At 39.8% G+C, this 13,512-nt stretch overlaps 1 protein-coding gene across 2 annotated transcripts in view; it reads right to left on the bottom strand.

The window, feature by feature from the left end:
• The window catches only part of FHIP1A (FHF complex subunit HOOK interacting protein 1A), a 250,636-nt gene that overhangs the window by 83,414 nt on the left and 153,710 nt on the right, over window positions 1-13,512 (bottom strand). For both annotated transcript variants that reach the window (XM_039234330.1, XM_039234331.1), the window contains exon 3: window positions 7,093-7,324. In XM_039234330.1, the coding sequence (XP_039090261.1) occupies window positions 7,093-7,197 (105 nt within the window). In that variant the 5' untranslated portion in view covers window positions 7,198-7,324. The remainder of the gene's footprint in view (window positions 1-7,092; window positions 7,325-13,512) is intronic.

Here is a 13,512-nt window from a genome sequence, read left to right as displayed (position 1 = left end):
CTCCTATATGTGCACACATATGGTATCTGTCCTTCTCTGCCTGACTTATTTCGCTCAGCATAACACCCTCAAGGTCCATCCATGTTGCTACACATGGCCAGATTTCATTGTTTCTCATTGCCATGTAGTATTCCATGGTATACATAAACCACATCTTCTTGATCCATTCATCTGTTGATGGACACTTAGGCTCTTTCCATGTTTTAGCTATTGTGGAGAGTGCTGCTATGAACATTGGGGTACATGCACATGTAATCTTAATAAAATGTGGTTGGTATAACAGTGAAAGAACACGCAGGATGCTGCTGAAGCACAGAGTGGAAGCACAAAAGACAGCAGGGAAGGTTTCCTAGAAACACTGATGTCCCAACTGAGTCCTTAAGAAGGAGAGGCATTTAACCAGGGGGAGGGTTACTCCAGGCAGGAAGAGGAGGAAATGCCTAAAGGCAGAGAAGCGTGAAATAGCTTGAAGGCCACTGCCTAGGAGTGGGACTTCATTTTCCTTCACTTAACATATAAAAAGTATCATGCTTGCCAGCTACTGGGGCACTTCAGTAAATATAATACTGTCACCCAGTTCTGACTATGCCACATTTCTTACCAGCCTTACAGGTTTCCTTGGGTTGCCTCAGGGGAACCCAGGGGTTGTAGTCACACTAGTCACAGGAGATTGTGTCAGGCTTTAGCTCACTTCCCAATCCTCTGCAACCCTTCCACATGTACCTTCAGACTGCACAACTCACAACAGAGTGCTCAGGTGTGAAACTCTGAAACAATGAGTCTTATTTATTCCTACCAACTGAAGGTCTCATTCCTTACCTCACATGGCCTTACACCTCTGCTTTGCCCTGATTTCCTCACCTTTTTTTTCAATCAGTGAGAAAAGCCAAAGCTGAGTATTCTCCCCAACGCCTTCTCCAAACTGTTCTCTTCCTCTGTGAACAAAACTTCCCTTTCCTATAGTCAAGCTAGCAAAAATCTCACTTCTTCCATTTCCCAAGCCACTTTCACCCATAATAATCCTTTTCTTTGATTTAAATTCTGTAGTAATAGTATTCATTTTCTAAGCATGTGTCCCACCTTGTCATTCAAATTAGCATATACATTTTTTTTAATGTTTATTTATTTTTGAGAGAGAGACAGAGACAGATTATAAACAGGGGGGAGGAGCAAAGAGAGAAGGAGACACAGAATCAGAAGCAGGCTCCAGGCTTCAAGTTGTCGCCCAATGCAGGGCTCAAACTTGAACTCATGAACCACAAGAGCTGAAGTCGGATGCTTAACCGACTGAGCCACCCAGGTGCCCCAGTATATATATTCTTTAAAAGCTCAGAACAAGGCTTACACTTTCCCATGTCCACCTGTTCCGCTTATACTGAAGCATCCGCAGTCTGGGCTTGGCAAATCTCCATTTAATAATAATTGTGTTGACATCTATGTGCATTTCTTCAACCTGAAGAAATACAACAGAAAGGACAGAAAGGTCCTCAAGAGCCTTTCTTGTAAGTAAACAGACATTGTAGGCATTTTGCAGGTTTATTTAAAAGGAAAAGTCAAGCCCAAAGAAGTAAGAAAGTTAAAGAAATGGTTGAAACAACAATAAGAGCAAGAGTGTCTCCACTTTACAAAAGGAAGTATTTAATAACTAAATACTTTTCCCTATGACAAAGTTATCCTTACCCTGAACTCAATATTTTTCTGCACTAGGTATATATAGATACAATGCAATATTACTTAGCCATCAAATAAAAAAAAGAATGAAAACCTGCCATTTGCCACGACATGGATGGAGCTAGAGTGTATTCTGCTAAATGAAATAAGTCAGAGAATAAAGAATCATCCACCAAGATCAAGTGGGATTCATTCCTGGGTTACAGGGCTGGTTCAACATTCGCAAATCAATCAGTGTGATACATCATATCAATAAAAGAAAAGATAAAAACCATATGATCCTGTCAATAGATGCAGAAAAAGCATTTGACAAAATACAGCATCCCTTCTTAATAAAGACTCTCGAGAAAGTTGGGATAGAAGGAACCTACTTAAACATCATAAAAGCCATTTATGAGAAGCCTTCAGCGAACATCATCCTCAACGGGGAAAAACTGAGAGCTTTCCCCCTGAGATCAGGAACACGACAGGGATGTCCACTCTCACCACTGTTGTTTAACATAGTGCTGGAAGTCCTAGCATCAGCCATCAGACAACAAAAGGAAATCAAAGGCATCAGAATTGGCAAAGAGGAAGTCAAACTTTCACTCTTCGCAGATGACATGATACTCTACATAGAAAACCCGACAGACTCCACCAGAAGCCTACTAGAACTGATCCAAGAATTCAGCCAAGTTGCAGGGTACAAAATCAACGTACAGAAATCGGTTGCATTTTTATACACCAATAATGAAGCAACAGAAAGAGAAATCAAGAAACTGATCCCATTCACAATTGCACAAAAAACCATAAAATACCTCGGAATAAACCTAACCAAGGATACAAGAGATCTGTATGATGAAAACTATAGAAAACTTATGAAGGAAATTGAAGAAGACACAAAGAAATGGAAAAACATTCCATGCTCATGGATAGGAAGAATAAATATAGTTAAGATGTCATTACTACCTAAAGCACTCTACACATTCAATGCAATTCCAATCAAAATTGCACCAGCATACTTCTCAAAACTAGAACAAACTATCCAAAAATTTGTATGGAACCACAAAAGACCCCGAATAGCCAAAGTAATACTGAAAAATAAAACCAAAACGGGAGGTATCACCATCCCAGACTTCAGCCTCTACTACAAAGCTGTCATCCTCAAGACAGTATGGTATTGGCACAAAAACAGACACATAGACCAATGGAACAGAATTGAGAACTCAGAAGTGGACCCAAAAGTATACAGCCAACTGATCTTTGACAAAGCAGGAAAGAATATCCAATGGAAAAAAGACAGCCTTTTTAACAGATGGTGTTGGGAGAACTGGACAGCAACATGCAGAAGAATGAAACTAGATCATTTTCTCACACCATGCACAAAAATCAACTCAAAATGGATAAAGGACCTGAACGTGAGACAGGAAACTATCAACACCCTAGAGGAGAAAGCAGGAAACAACCTCCTTGACCTCCACCGCAGCAACTTCTTACTTGACACATCCCCAAAAGCAAGGGAATCAAGAGCAAAAATAAACTGTTGGGACCTCATCAAGATTAAAAGCTTCTGCACAGCCAAGGAAACAACCCAGAAAATTAATAGGCAACCAACGGAATGGGAAAAGATAGTTGCAAATGACATATCAGATAAAGGGTTAATATCCAGAATCTATAAGGAACTCACCAAACTACACGCCCGAAAAACAAACAACCCAGTGAAGAAATGGGCAGAAGACATGAACAGACACTTCTCCAAAGAGGACATCCAGATGGCCAACAGACACATGAAACGATGCTCAGCATCCCTCCTCATCAGGGAAATACAAATCAAAACCACACTGAGATACCACCTCACGCCAGTCAGAGTGGCTAAAATGAGCAAATCAGAGAACTCTAGATGCTGGCGAGGATGTGGAGAAACGGGCACCCTCCTACACTGTTGGTGGGAATGTAAACTGGTACAGCCCCTCTGGAAAACAGTGTGGAGGTTCCTCAGGAAACTAACAATAGAACTCCCCTATGACCCAGCAATAGCACTGCTAGGAATTTACCCAAGGGATACAGAAATGCTGAGGCATAGGAGCACATGTACCCCAATGTTCATAGCAGCACTCTCCACAATAGCCAAAACATGGAAAGAGCCTAAGTGTCCATCAACAGACGAATGGATCAAGAAGATGTGGTTTATCTATACCATGGAATACTACATGGCAATGAGAAACAGTGAAATCTGGCCATGTGTAGCCACATGGATGGACCTTGAGGGTGTTATGCTGAGCGAAATAAGTCAGGCAGAGAAGGACAAATACCATATGTTTGCACGTATAGAAGGATTAGGAGGAACTTGACGGAGGAACAAGGGGGAGAAGAAGGGGGGAAATGGTGGGGGAAAGGGAGAGAGGCAAACCATGAGAGACTCTTGAATGCTGACAAAAACTGAGGACTGATGGATGTGGGGGGGAGGGGGGATGGGCATGGAGGAGGGCACTTTGGGGATGAGCACTGGGTGTTATGTGGAAACTAATTTGACAATAAACTATCAGGAAAAAAAAAAAAAGAATTCCAAAGTGACTGAGTAAGAAACCACAAAATACTAGTAATGGAATGTGAAACAACTTCAATTGTTTATAATAAGAAATATGTGAACCAAGGAAATGATACCTATGCTTGTGTTAACAAAAACCAACCTGCTTGGATACCAAGACTGAAGTTACAACATCAATGATAATAGCTTTTCTTTGTTATTATTTTCTATCTTGATTTTTTAAGTTACATTTTCTATCTTATTGCAGAAAAAATTAAATCATGACTTATGTTTTATATTAAAAAAAAAGAAATAAGTCAGAGAAAGACAAATACCATATGATTTCGTTCATATTAGAATTTAAGAAACAAAACAGATGAACATATTGGAGGAAGGAAAAAGAGAGGGAAACAAACCATAAGAGACTTTTAACTATAAAGAACAAACAGTTGATGGAGGGGTGTGGGTGTGGGGCATGGGCTAGATGGGTGATGGGTGCTAAGGAGGGCACTTGTAATGAGCACTGGGTGATGTATGTACGTGATGAATCACTGAATGTAGTCTACTTCTGAAACCAGTATTGCACTATATGTTAACTAACTAGAATTTAAATAAATTTTGTAAAGAGGGGCATGTAGGTGGCTCAGTTGGTTAAACATCCAGCTCTTGATTTCAGCTCAAGTCATGATCTCACACTTCATGAGCTCAAGCCCCACATTCATGCTCTGTATTGACAGCATGAAGCCTGCTTGGGATTCTCTCTCTCTCCATCTCTCTCTGCCCCTCACTCTCTCTTTAAATAAATAAACATTTTTAAAATTTTTAAAAGAATATATATATATTTCTGCTAAAGAAAGGGAGCTACATTTCAAATAACCCAAAATGTCTGATCATGCTAAAGTCATTCATAGGAGATATGGAAATGAGTAATATGACTCTGTGACTACCATTTACTCCTTCACTCTTGTGAAAGAATATTTACAGATTCGTGAATTAAGACTCTACAGCACTCCAACAGCTTTGGAGAAATCTTGCCCAGGATGGAACCTGACAGGGCAAATGATCCACCCACATAAAATCAAGAGGCTGATAATATATCATGTCTTTGAAGACTGGTTCAGGATACTAAATGGATCACAGATATTCCACCAGGAATAATTACAATCAAAAGTACTTTTACACAAATAAACAAAATGGCCCAGAGCCAAGAATACATATTACAGTGATGGACTTCTAGAGCCAAATGAAATGACTGAGGCTGCAAGTATTGTTAATATAACAGATCTAACTGTATACTCCTATCAGTTAAAAAAAAATGAGCACAAATAATTATTAGATAATTAATAAATATGCATATATTTATATGTGGCTGTATTACGTACTTTATAAACACAAAATAGAAAATTTTAAAAGATAAAGACAGGAGTACCTGGATAGCTCAGCTGGTTGAGCATCCAACTCTTCATTTCAGCTCAGTTCATGATCTCATGGTCATGAGATCAAGCCCAGCATCAGGCTCTGGGCTGGGCGGGGAGCCTGCTTTAAGATTCTCTCTCCCTCTCTCTCTGCCCCTCCCCTGCCCTCTCTCTCTCAAAAAATAAAATAAAAGATAAAGATAAAAATAGGCTTTCTAAAATATCCTTCCCACACCCAATGAGCTAACAGGCACATCCCCTCGGTTCACAAACCCACTTTGGAGCCAGCACATTAAAATACTTATAAAAGTACAAAGTCAAAGACAATTACTCTAATTATCTGGAAAACTCCTGAATTACTTTCCTCCCTTTGCTAAAGCAGACATGCCCTTAAAATCCAGAGCAAACCCATTAAGATTCTAATTGTAAAAAGTCAGAGAATGGGAAATGCATAAAAAATCTTGGAAGCTTTATACGAGTGACAAGAAGCTACAAAGTGTAAATGACCCAGAAGCAGAATTGATTTTGTTTTTGATATAAACTGTGTCCCCTATAACTGTTGTGATTTGCAGGCTCAGTGCTTTAACCAAACCCTGTGCTGTTTCTGGCGACAGGAAGGAACTGGGTAGTCATTAAAAAACTATCACATAAAGAGCCACTTACCAGCTCACCTAGGGAGTGTAATGTTGGACAAGTAGTAAAGAAGGCCAATTTTATTTATTTTACTACTTGTAAACCCCCTGAGGAAAGTGGTGAGCTGATAAATTTTCTGAACATTCAACCCTTAATTATCAGAGTTACAGAGAAGTCAAAATGAATAATCAAGAAAACTTTATAAACAGCTTTGTAATAAATTCAGGTACTGCCAGGCATCTTCTTCAATCAAATTACACAGGGACAACGAGCCCGAAAAATGGTACAGCACAGAGGTCAAATACACGAGTCAAGGGACCAAGGCTTCATACTTGCTTGCAAACTCACTATTTATATAACCTCAAGCAGGTCATTTAACGTTGCTAATTTTTCATTCCTTCATCTGTAAAACGAGGAAGCTAATATTAACTGCCTTACGAGTTTATGGAGAAGATTAAGTAACAAAAGGCTTTTGAAGTACTCAGCACAGCACTTGGTAGATTTCATAAATGTGTATTTTAGTGCTACTGGAGTGGGAGGACTAGATGCAAATCATCTTGAAGGAAGGAAAGAGAGTTTGTAATCACAAGTCTAATGCAAAGTAATGCAAAAGTCACTTTAAGGCCAACTGCTATTCTAAAAATACCTGAGCAACATACATGTTCCCTAATTGCTTTGATGGCAACCACGGTTTTTAACCAGATCCCTATTCTATGGGGGAAAAAAAGTTGCTTCTACCTGAAAGGTTTCGTGCCCTATACTTCTGGAGGCCTAGTTACTACCATAGAGGGAGGCAATCCTGATTTAATGTGATAGAGACCTCAAGAGCTACCTAGGCCAGCAGAGGAAGTGGAGCTCATACCTTACCTGTGCCCAGTGGTTTTCAAATACAATCATGCATGTTTCTGGGTCAACTCCCTGCAGGCTCACAGCCTGCTGGAGTTTGCTTTCCGTTGCAAACGATGACATCATAAACCTTCATACATCAATGCTTCTAAGTCATACTTAATTCTCGGGAAAATCTGGCAAGCAGTCACTAACTTTCAAGTATCACGTAAGAAATGTAACTTCTTCACATTTCATTGTTATCTTCCAAAACCTGTAATGACAATAACAAAAATGCATCTCATTACATTCATATATTCAGTAAGACACTGGCTATTAAATTTAAATCAAAGCATAGACATTCTCAAAGTCCAATGCAGAACAAAATATCTACAAAAGAGATATTTCTACTCCATGTACAGGTTCCCCTATTTTCTCTTATCTTGCTACTATAAATATAAAATAAATTAAACATGCATAAATTAAACAATTATTGGGTTTATTTCCTCCACTGCCACCAACCACAGACCCTGTAATTCTAATCATTCAAATGTTGAATGTATGTTAGATGTATGTTGAAAGTATCTAGTGTCTATAATCAAAAAAGAGATTATGATAACAATGTCTGTGGAGTATAAAAACATCCAGAAAGAGGAAAACCATTAGTTAACAGTGACAGAAATAAATGGCTTGATGCAACTTGGGGTAGTTCTAAAACAGCACCCAGACTCGTGGGTCCAATATGATTGAATTTTTTTTTAATCAATGGCTGTCATAATGGAATTGAAAGCATTCTCAGTCATTTCATAGCTACAAACCAAGTTAAGGTTTCCAACTTTTCTGAAAAATAATAGAATTCCAAGTAACCTTGACAAATCAGAGATAGAAATGATCCATCAAAAACAAGATAGTGCTTACTCAGTGTGACTACAAGGTAGCACACTTACAAATGAAAAATGAATTATGTGGATAAAATATGAGGGAAGTCTGACTACAACAGAGCCAGTAGGGAGAAAAAAGATATTGAGGTCACAGAGTATACAGTGAATAGGAGCTAGTTGCGGGGTGCTCTCAGAGAAAAGTGGTAAGACAGTGATATTCTCTCACCATTGTGGTCAGCCCATCAAAAGGACTGGGTACAGTTCAAAATACTGTGTGTGTGTGTGTGTGTACAACCTGGAGAGAGTTCAGAGTAAAGTAATTACACGATAATTATCAGAGCACTAGGAAAACAAAATCCATGATAAAATTTCCAGACTTGTGGTGCCCCAAAAGCCCCGCTATTTTCAACTGAGTAACACGAAGGGTATTACACTAGTCAGCTGTTCCACCTACAAACAATAAAGTGTGAGAAAGGGGGCTTAATGTGAGGACTCAGGTTAGACTTAAGCTCAAGTTCTTTGTGGGGGAGTGAAATTAACTAGAACAAAGTTAAGGAATATTCAAAGCAAGGGCTTCTGTTGGGGGTAGAAGGCTAACCCTTCAACATTCATATTTTGGGAAAAAAATGTTAGGATATAAGAAGAGAAAACTTGCTAAAAGTGACAATTCTTGAGGAAAGAAAACATTTTTTAAAGAGAATGGAAGGGGATTAAAGTATATTGAAAGAGGACGGCCTCTTTGAAGAAGGATCACACAAATTACATACCTGAGGGAAACAGCTTGTGCATATCTTCTAGGACAATATTTTATTATTCAAATTGGAGAATTCTCCAACATGTAATTTTTAATTCCCGATAATATGAATTTATTGTTTTCAATTAGACATTGCCCACTGCCAACGATGGCTCTTTGCCACTGAAGAGGCATGTTTTGATGGGCCCAGGTGGTGTCTTAAACACCAGAAGCGGCCTTCCCACGCACACAGGGTGTATGTTCCCCATTCCCACGGTCCTTACCACTCCCTAGAATCTGACAGCCAGCATCGTCACCTCACTCTTGGTTACTGGGCTGACCCTTATTAGGTAACACTTCAGTGTGCAGCCCTGCTTTAGGTGATAAGAGATAAAACAAGTTCAGACTTAACTCCCTCATCGTCCTAAACATAAGATTTCTGTGAAAATGTCTTTTGTTCAGATGCTGTAATGATAATAACGAGGAAAATCAAGAGTGTTTTGGTTCATCCCAGAGATTCAAAAACTGCAAGACTCCTTGAGACTCCTCCAGCTCCAGGATCCCTAGATTCTTCTTCAAACATAAGAGGGGAACATTTGGGGCGCCCGGGTGGCTTAGTCGGTTAAGTGCCCGGCTTTCGCTTAGGTCATGATCTCGCGGTTCATGGGTTCGAGCCCCGCGTCGGGCTCTGTGCTGACAGCTAGCTCAGAGCCTGGAGCCTGTTTCAGAGTCTGTGACTCCCTCTCTCTCTGACCCTCCCCTGCTCACGCTGTCTCTCTCTCTCCTAGAAATAAATAAAACATTAAAAAAAAAAAAATAAGAGGGGAACATTCAACATGCCAACTGCTTCTAAATCAAAATTAGAAACATGCTCTCTAAGGTCTGTTAGGTTCATTCTCAAAGGGACTGCACATACACTCTTTTCAGATACTAAGACTGCATTACAGACAAGATAAATATCTTAGCTAAGGTCATCAACTATAAGTTAGTTTTGGTGGTGGTGGTGTTGTTGAGAGAGAGTATACACGCAAGCCAGGGGAGAGGGATGGAGGGATAGAAACGACCCTAAGCAGTCCCTACTCAGGCACAGAGCCTGACTCAGGGCTCAGTCCCACAACCCTGGGATCATGAACCTGAGCCAAAACCAAGAGTCAGATGGTCAACCCACTAAGCCACCCAGGTACACCACAGGTTAGTTTTAATGGAAACCAAATGTAAGTCTCTTGATTGCCAGTCCACTGTTCTTTCTAGAAATCTATATTCTCCTTTCTTCTGGCTTTACTCCCTGGTCCCATTCCCAAAGGAAGCTGTATCTTCTCTGAGAAAAGTGCTTCTCGCTTGGACGATGCTTAGCCAATCATATTTTTGAGGCAGATGCCTGAAGATTCTAAATGTGTCATAAATACAAAAACCACAATATCGGGTAAGCTTGGGAGAACAAGGCAGGAGTATCAGGCAAGTCAAGTAAGCCATGTTTAAAAAGGAAAAACTATGCCAAAAGATTCTATAAATGAAAATACTTCCTAACACATCCAGAGACTAGAAAGCTGGATATTTCCTCTCTCTCCCTCTCTCTCCCTCTCTCTCTCTCTCATTCCCATGTTAGAGTATTAAAGCACTAGCATGTCCCCAGGGCATCAGAAAACTAAAAGACATGGCTGCATATTTATGAGGGATGTATAAGGGCGTTATTTCCTCAACTGCCAAGGTTGTCAATATATCCCTGCATTTGCCTGTTTTCGGGCTTTACTTTTTTTCCCTTTTGCATTTTTCCATTCCATGCTTTTTATTTAACTCTCAGAGCACAGCTGAAAGTCCCAAGTGAAGAAGAGAGCAGGACAAAACTAAGCAAAATGCCAGGAGCAGGTAAAAGAGGCTGCAGCCACGGAACGTATGCTCGAGTCATGAGTATGGCATCGCTGGACCTTTCTCCCAGTTCTTGCCCTCTGCTCTCTGTAGCCTCACCTATCTGACTCTGTGACTGTTAAGAGGAATACTCTGGCCACATATTTGACCTGTTCTCCCTATAAATACCCACACGCACATCAACTCGAATTTCATGCCTGAAAGAGAGCTCTATAAAGCATTCTGAGGGACTTTTTCTTTCTTCAAACGAATGACTAACACTGAAAAAGACCAAAGGACTCTTTCCAACAGCAGTTGCTGTGGTTTTGTGGTGTGGTTGTTGAGTTTTTTGGCATGGGGGTGGGGAGAGGGGTTATCAAAATATATGTGTAGGGTCTCATACACGAGCACAGATTCTATTTTTTTTTTTTATATTTTTATTTATTTGTAGGAGAGAGAGAGAGACAGCGTGAGCAGGGGAGGGTCAGAGAGAGAGGGAGATACAGACTCTGAAATAGGCTCCAGGCTCTGAGCTGGCTGTCAGCACAGAGCCCGACGCGGGGCCTGAACCCACGAACCGCGAGATCATGACCTAAGCGAAAGTCGGACGCTCAACCGACTAAGCCACCCAGGCGCCCCACACGAGCACAGATTCTATACTGCAGACAGAACTGACCATATTATTTCCAAAGTCATTACTGAGCAAATTTATATATCTCATTAATATTATATATAAAAACATTTTCCATCAGTAAGGAAAGAAAAATGCTATTAAATCACTGCTAGAGACAGAGATAATGGGCATAAGAATGATATGTATTCTTATTTGTTCTTTTTTGAAAGTCCATGGTATCTTCTATTTGACTAGGAAGAAAAAGCACAAGCGTATGCTTCCATATCACAGAATTATAAAATATACCAAAAGATCATAAAGGCTTAGATTCTAGTCATCTAGATTATACCTCTTTCCACTGCAAAAATTTCTTCAGCCTCATTCCCAAATAGACAGACATCCTTATCTAATTTCAGACTCCTTTGAAAACTATAATACTTAGGAAAGCTATAAATGTGTGAAAATCACGTTTCCCCTGAACTACAAATGACTCTATTTTCATATACTCCTCTTCCACTATTAGATTGAAATTACAAGGTAAACATTTTGGCATTTAATGATATATGATTTCATACCACTCATACCATCCTTCTTTTATCTATTTAAATATAATATCCTCTAATAATGGGGATTATAAAAAATTCCTTAAGAAATGATGATCACCTTAAGGGGAAACAAAGCCAAGGGAACATTTTTATTAAGCAAAAAATGATCATATCTGCAGGCCTAACCGGAAGAAACCAATGAACATAGATAATTTAAATTTATATTATATTCATATATATATATATATATATATATATGTATCTTTTTTTAAGGATTTTAATAAGGCAAGGTCAAGAACACAAACAGGAGAGGCCTAGACTTAAAGAGAAGCCACACTGAATTTTTCCACAGTGAGTTGCCAAATCAGAAGCAATCTCTTGAACTCGATGAAAGACATAGCAGGCTCCCTTCCCATTTCTCCTCCTTGCCTCCTCATATTTCTCTGGTTCGCTTGTGGAAATGGCTAGAGAGATTAGGTGGATTTAAAGTGGGATACAGAGGGTAGGGCTAAGAGTTTTGAGTTCAGTCTTCCACGCATGGAAGTCAGAAAATCTCAAATTACCACTTGGAGACTTGAGCTCTGAACTGGGAGATGGCCCCAGGATTCTAACCAGCTGTGAGACCTTGAGTAAATAAAAACAGGGATCTTGGTTTGGAACCTGATTTTTTAAAAAAAATTTTAATGTTTTATTTATTTCTGAGAGAGAGACAGACAGACAGACAGACAATGTGAGCAGGGGAGGGTCAGAGAGAGAGGGAGACACAGAATCCAAAGCAGGCTCCAGGCTCTGAGCTAGCTGTCAGCACAGAGCCCGACTCAGGGCTCGAACCCACAAACTGTGAGATCATGACCTGAGCTGAAGCCAGATGCTTAACTGACTGAGCCACCCAGGTGCCCCTGGAACCTGATTTAGGTGAGTTATTAGGATTTCATGATTATTTCTAGGGTCTCTCCTAGCTCAAACGTCATTTTCTGTACTTAATTCTACTGTTTTACTAACTGTGGAGGGGTAAGAAGATAGCATTAAAGCAGAATTCTTGGTAAGAATTCTAATTATAAATGGATTCTATCTGTACTCTTTTTAACAATTAAAAGAGTTAAAAGAGCCTCAGTCAGTTGAGTGTCTAACTCTTGATTTTGGCGCAGGTCATGACCTCAGGACTATGAGATGGAGCTCTGCTTCGGGCTCTGTGCTGGGCGTGTAGCCTGCTTAGATTCCCTCTGCCCCTCTCCACACTTGCACATGTGCACTCTCTCTCTCTCTCTCTCAAAAATTAAAAAAAAAAAAAAAAGAAAGAAAAAGAAGGAATATTAAAAAAAAATTAAAGCACATTTCACTTAAAGAACCCGAAGCATAGGAATCAGCCATCTTTAATATAATTCAGTTTGGGTTTTTTTCCTGAACAATTGCCAGTAGGAAAACTCATTGTTTTAGAATGCACTTTGGAATGCCCTGAATTGGCTGCTACTAAACACACAAAAGTTTATTACTGTAAATGTGCTTATCATGTAAAATTCCATCTAGGGGTGAAGATTCTTCAAATACGGGGAACACCCGAAGAGAGAAGAAACTTGTGCCCTCAATTATAAGTAATAGTAGTGGGGGGGGGCATTCATTTTGGGTTAAACTACCTCAGACAACCTCTACTTAGAGCTTAAGAAAATCCTATTAGATCTAAATCCTCCCTGTGCTGTAATCCTCTGGCCCAGTTTCCTTTTCTCTCTCGCTGTCACATCACCTAGCAATGTTGGACAGTGGACAGTAAAGTAAGCATCCAATAGCCCCTGAGTCTCCTGGACCTTGTCCTCTGCTTCACTCAACCTGCCATAGTTTTTGACTCTG

Source organism: Hyaena hyaena, unplaced genomic scaffold (assembly GCF_003009895.1).
Source record: "Hyaena hyaena isolate Hyena2069 unplaced genomic scaffold, ASM300989v1 scaffold_89, whole genome shotgun sequence".
NCBI classification, from domain to species: Eukaryota; Metazoa; Chordata; class Mammalia; order Carnivora; family Hyaenidae; genus Hyaena; species Hyaena hyaena.
This window is presented reverse-complemented; position numbering and strand designations above follow the sequence as displayed.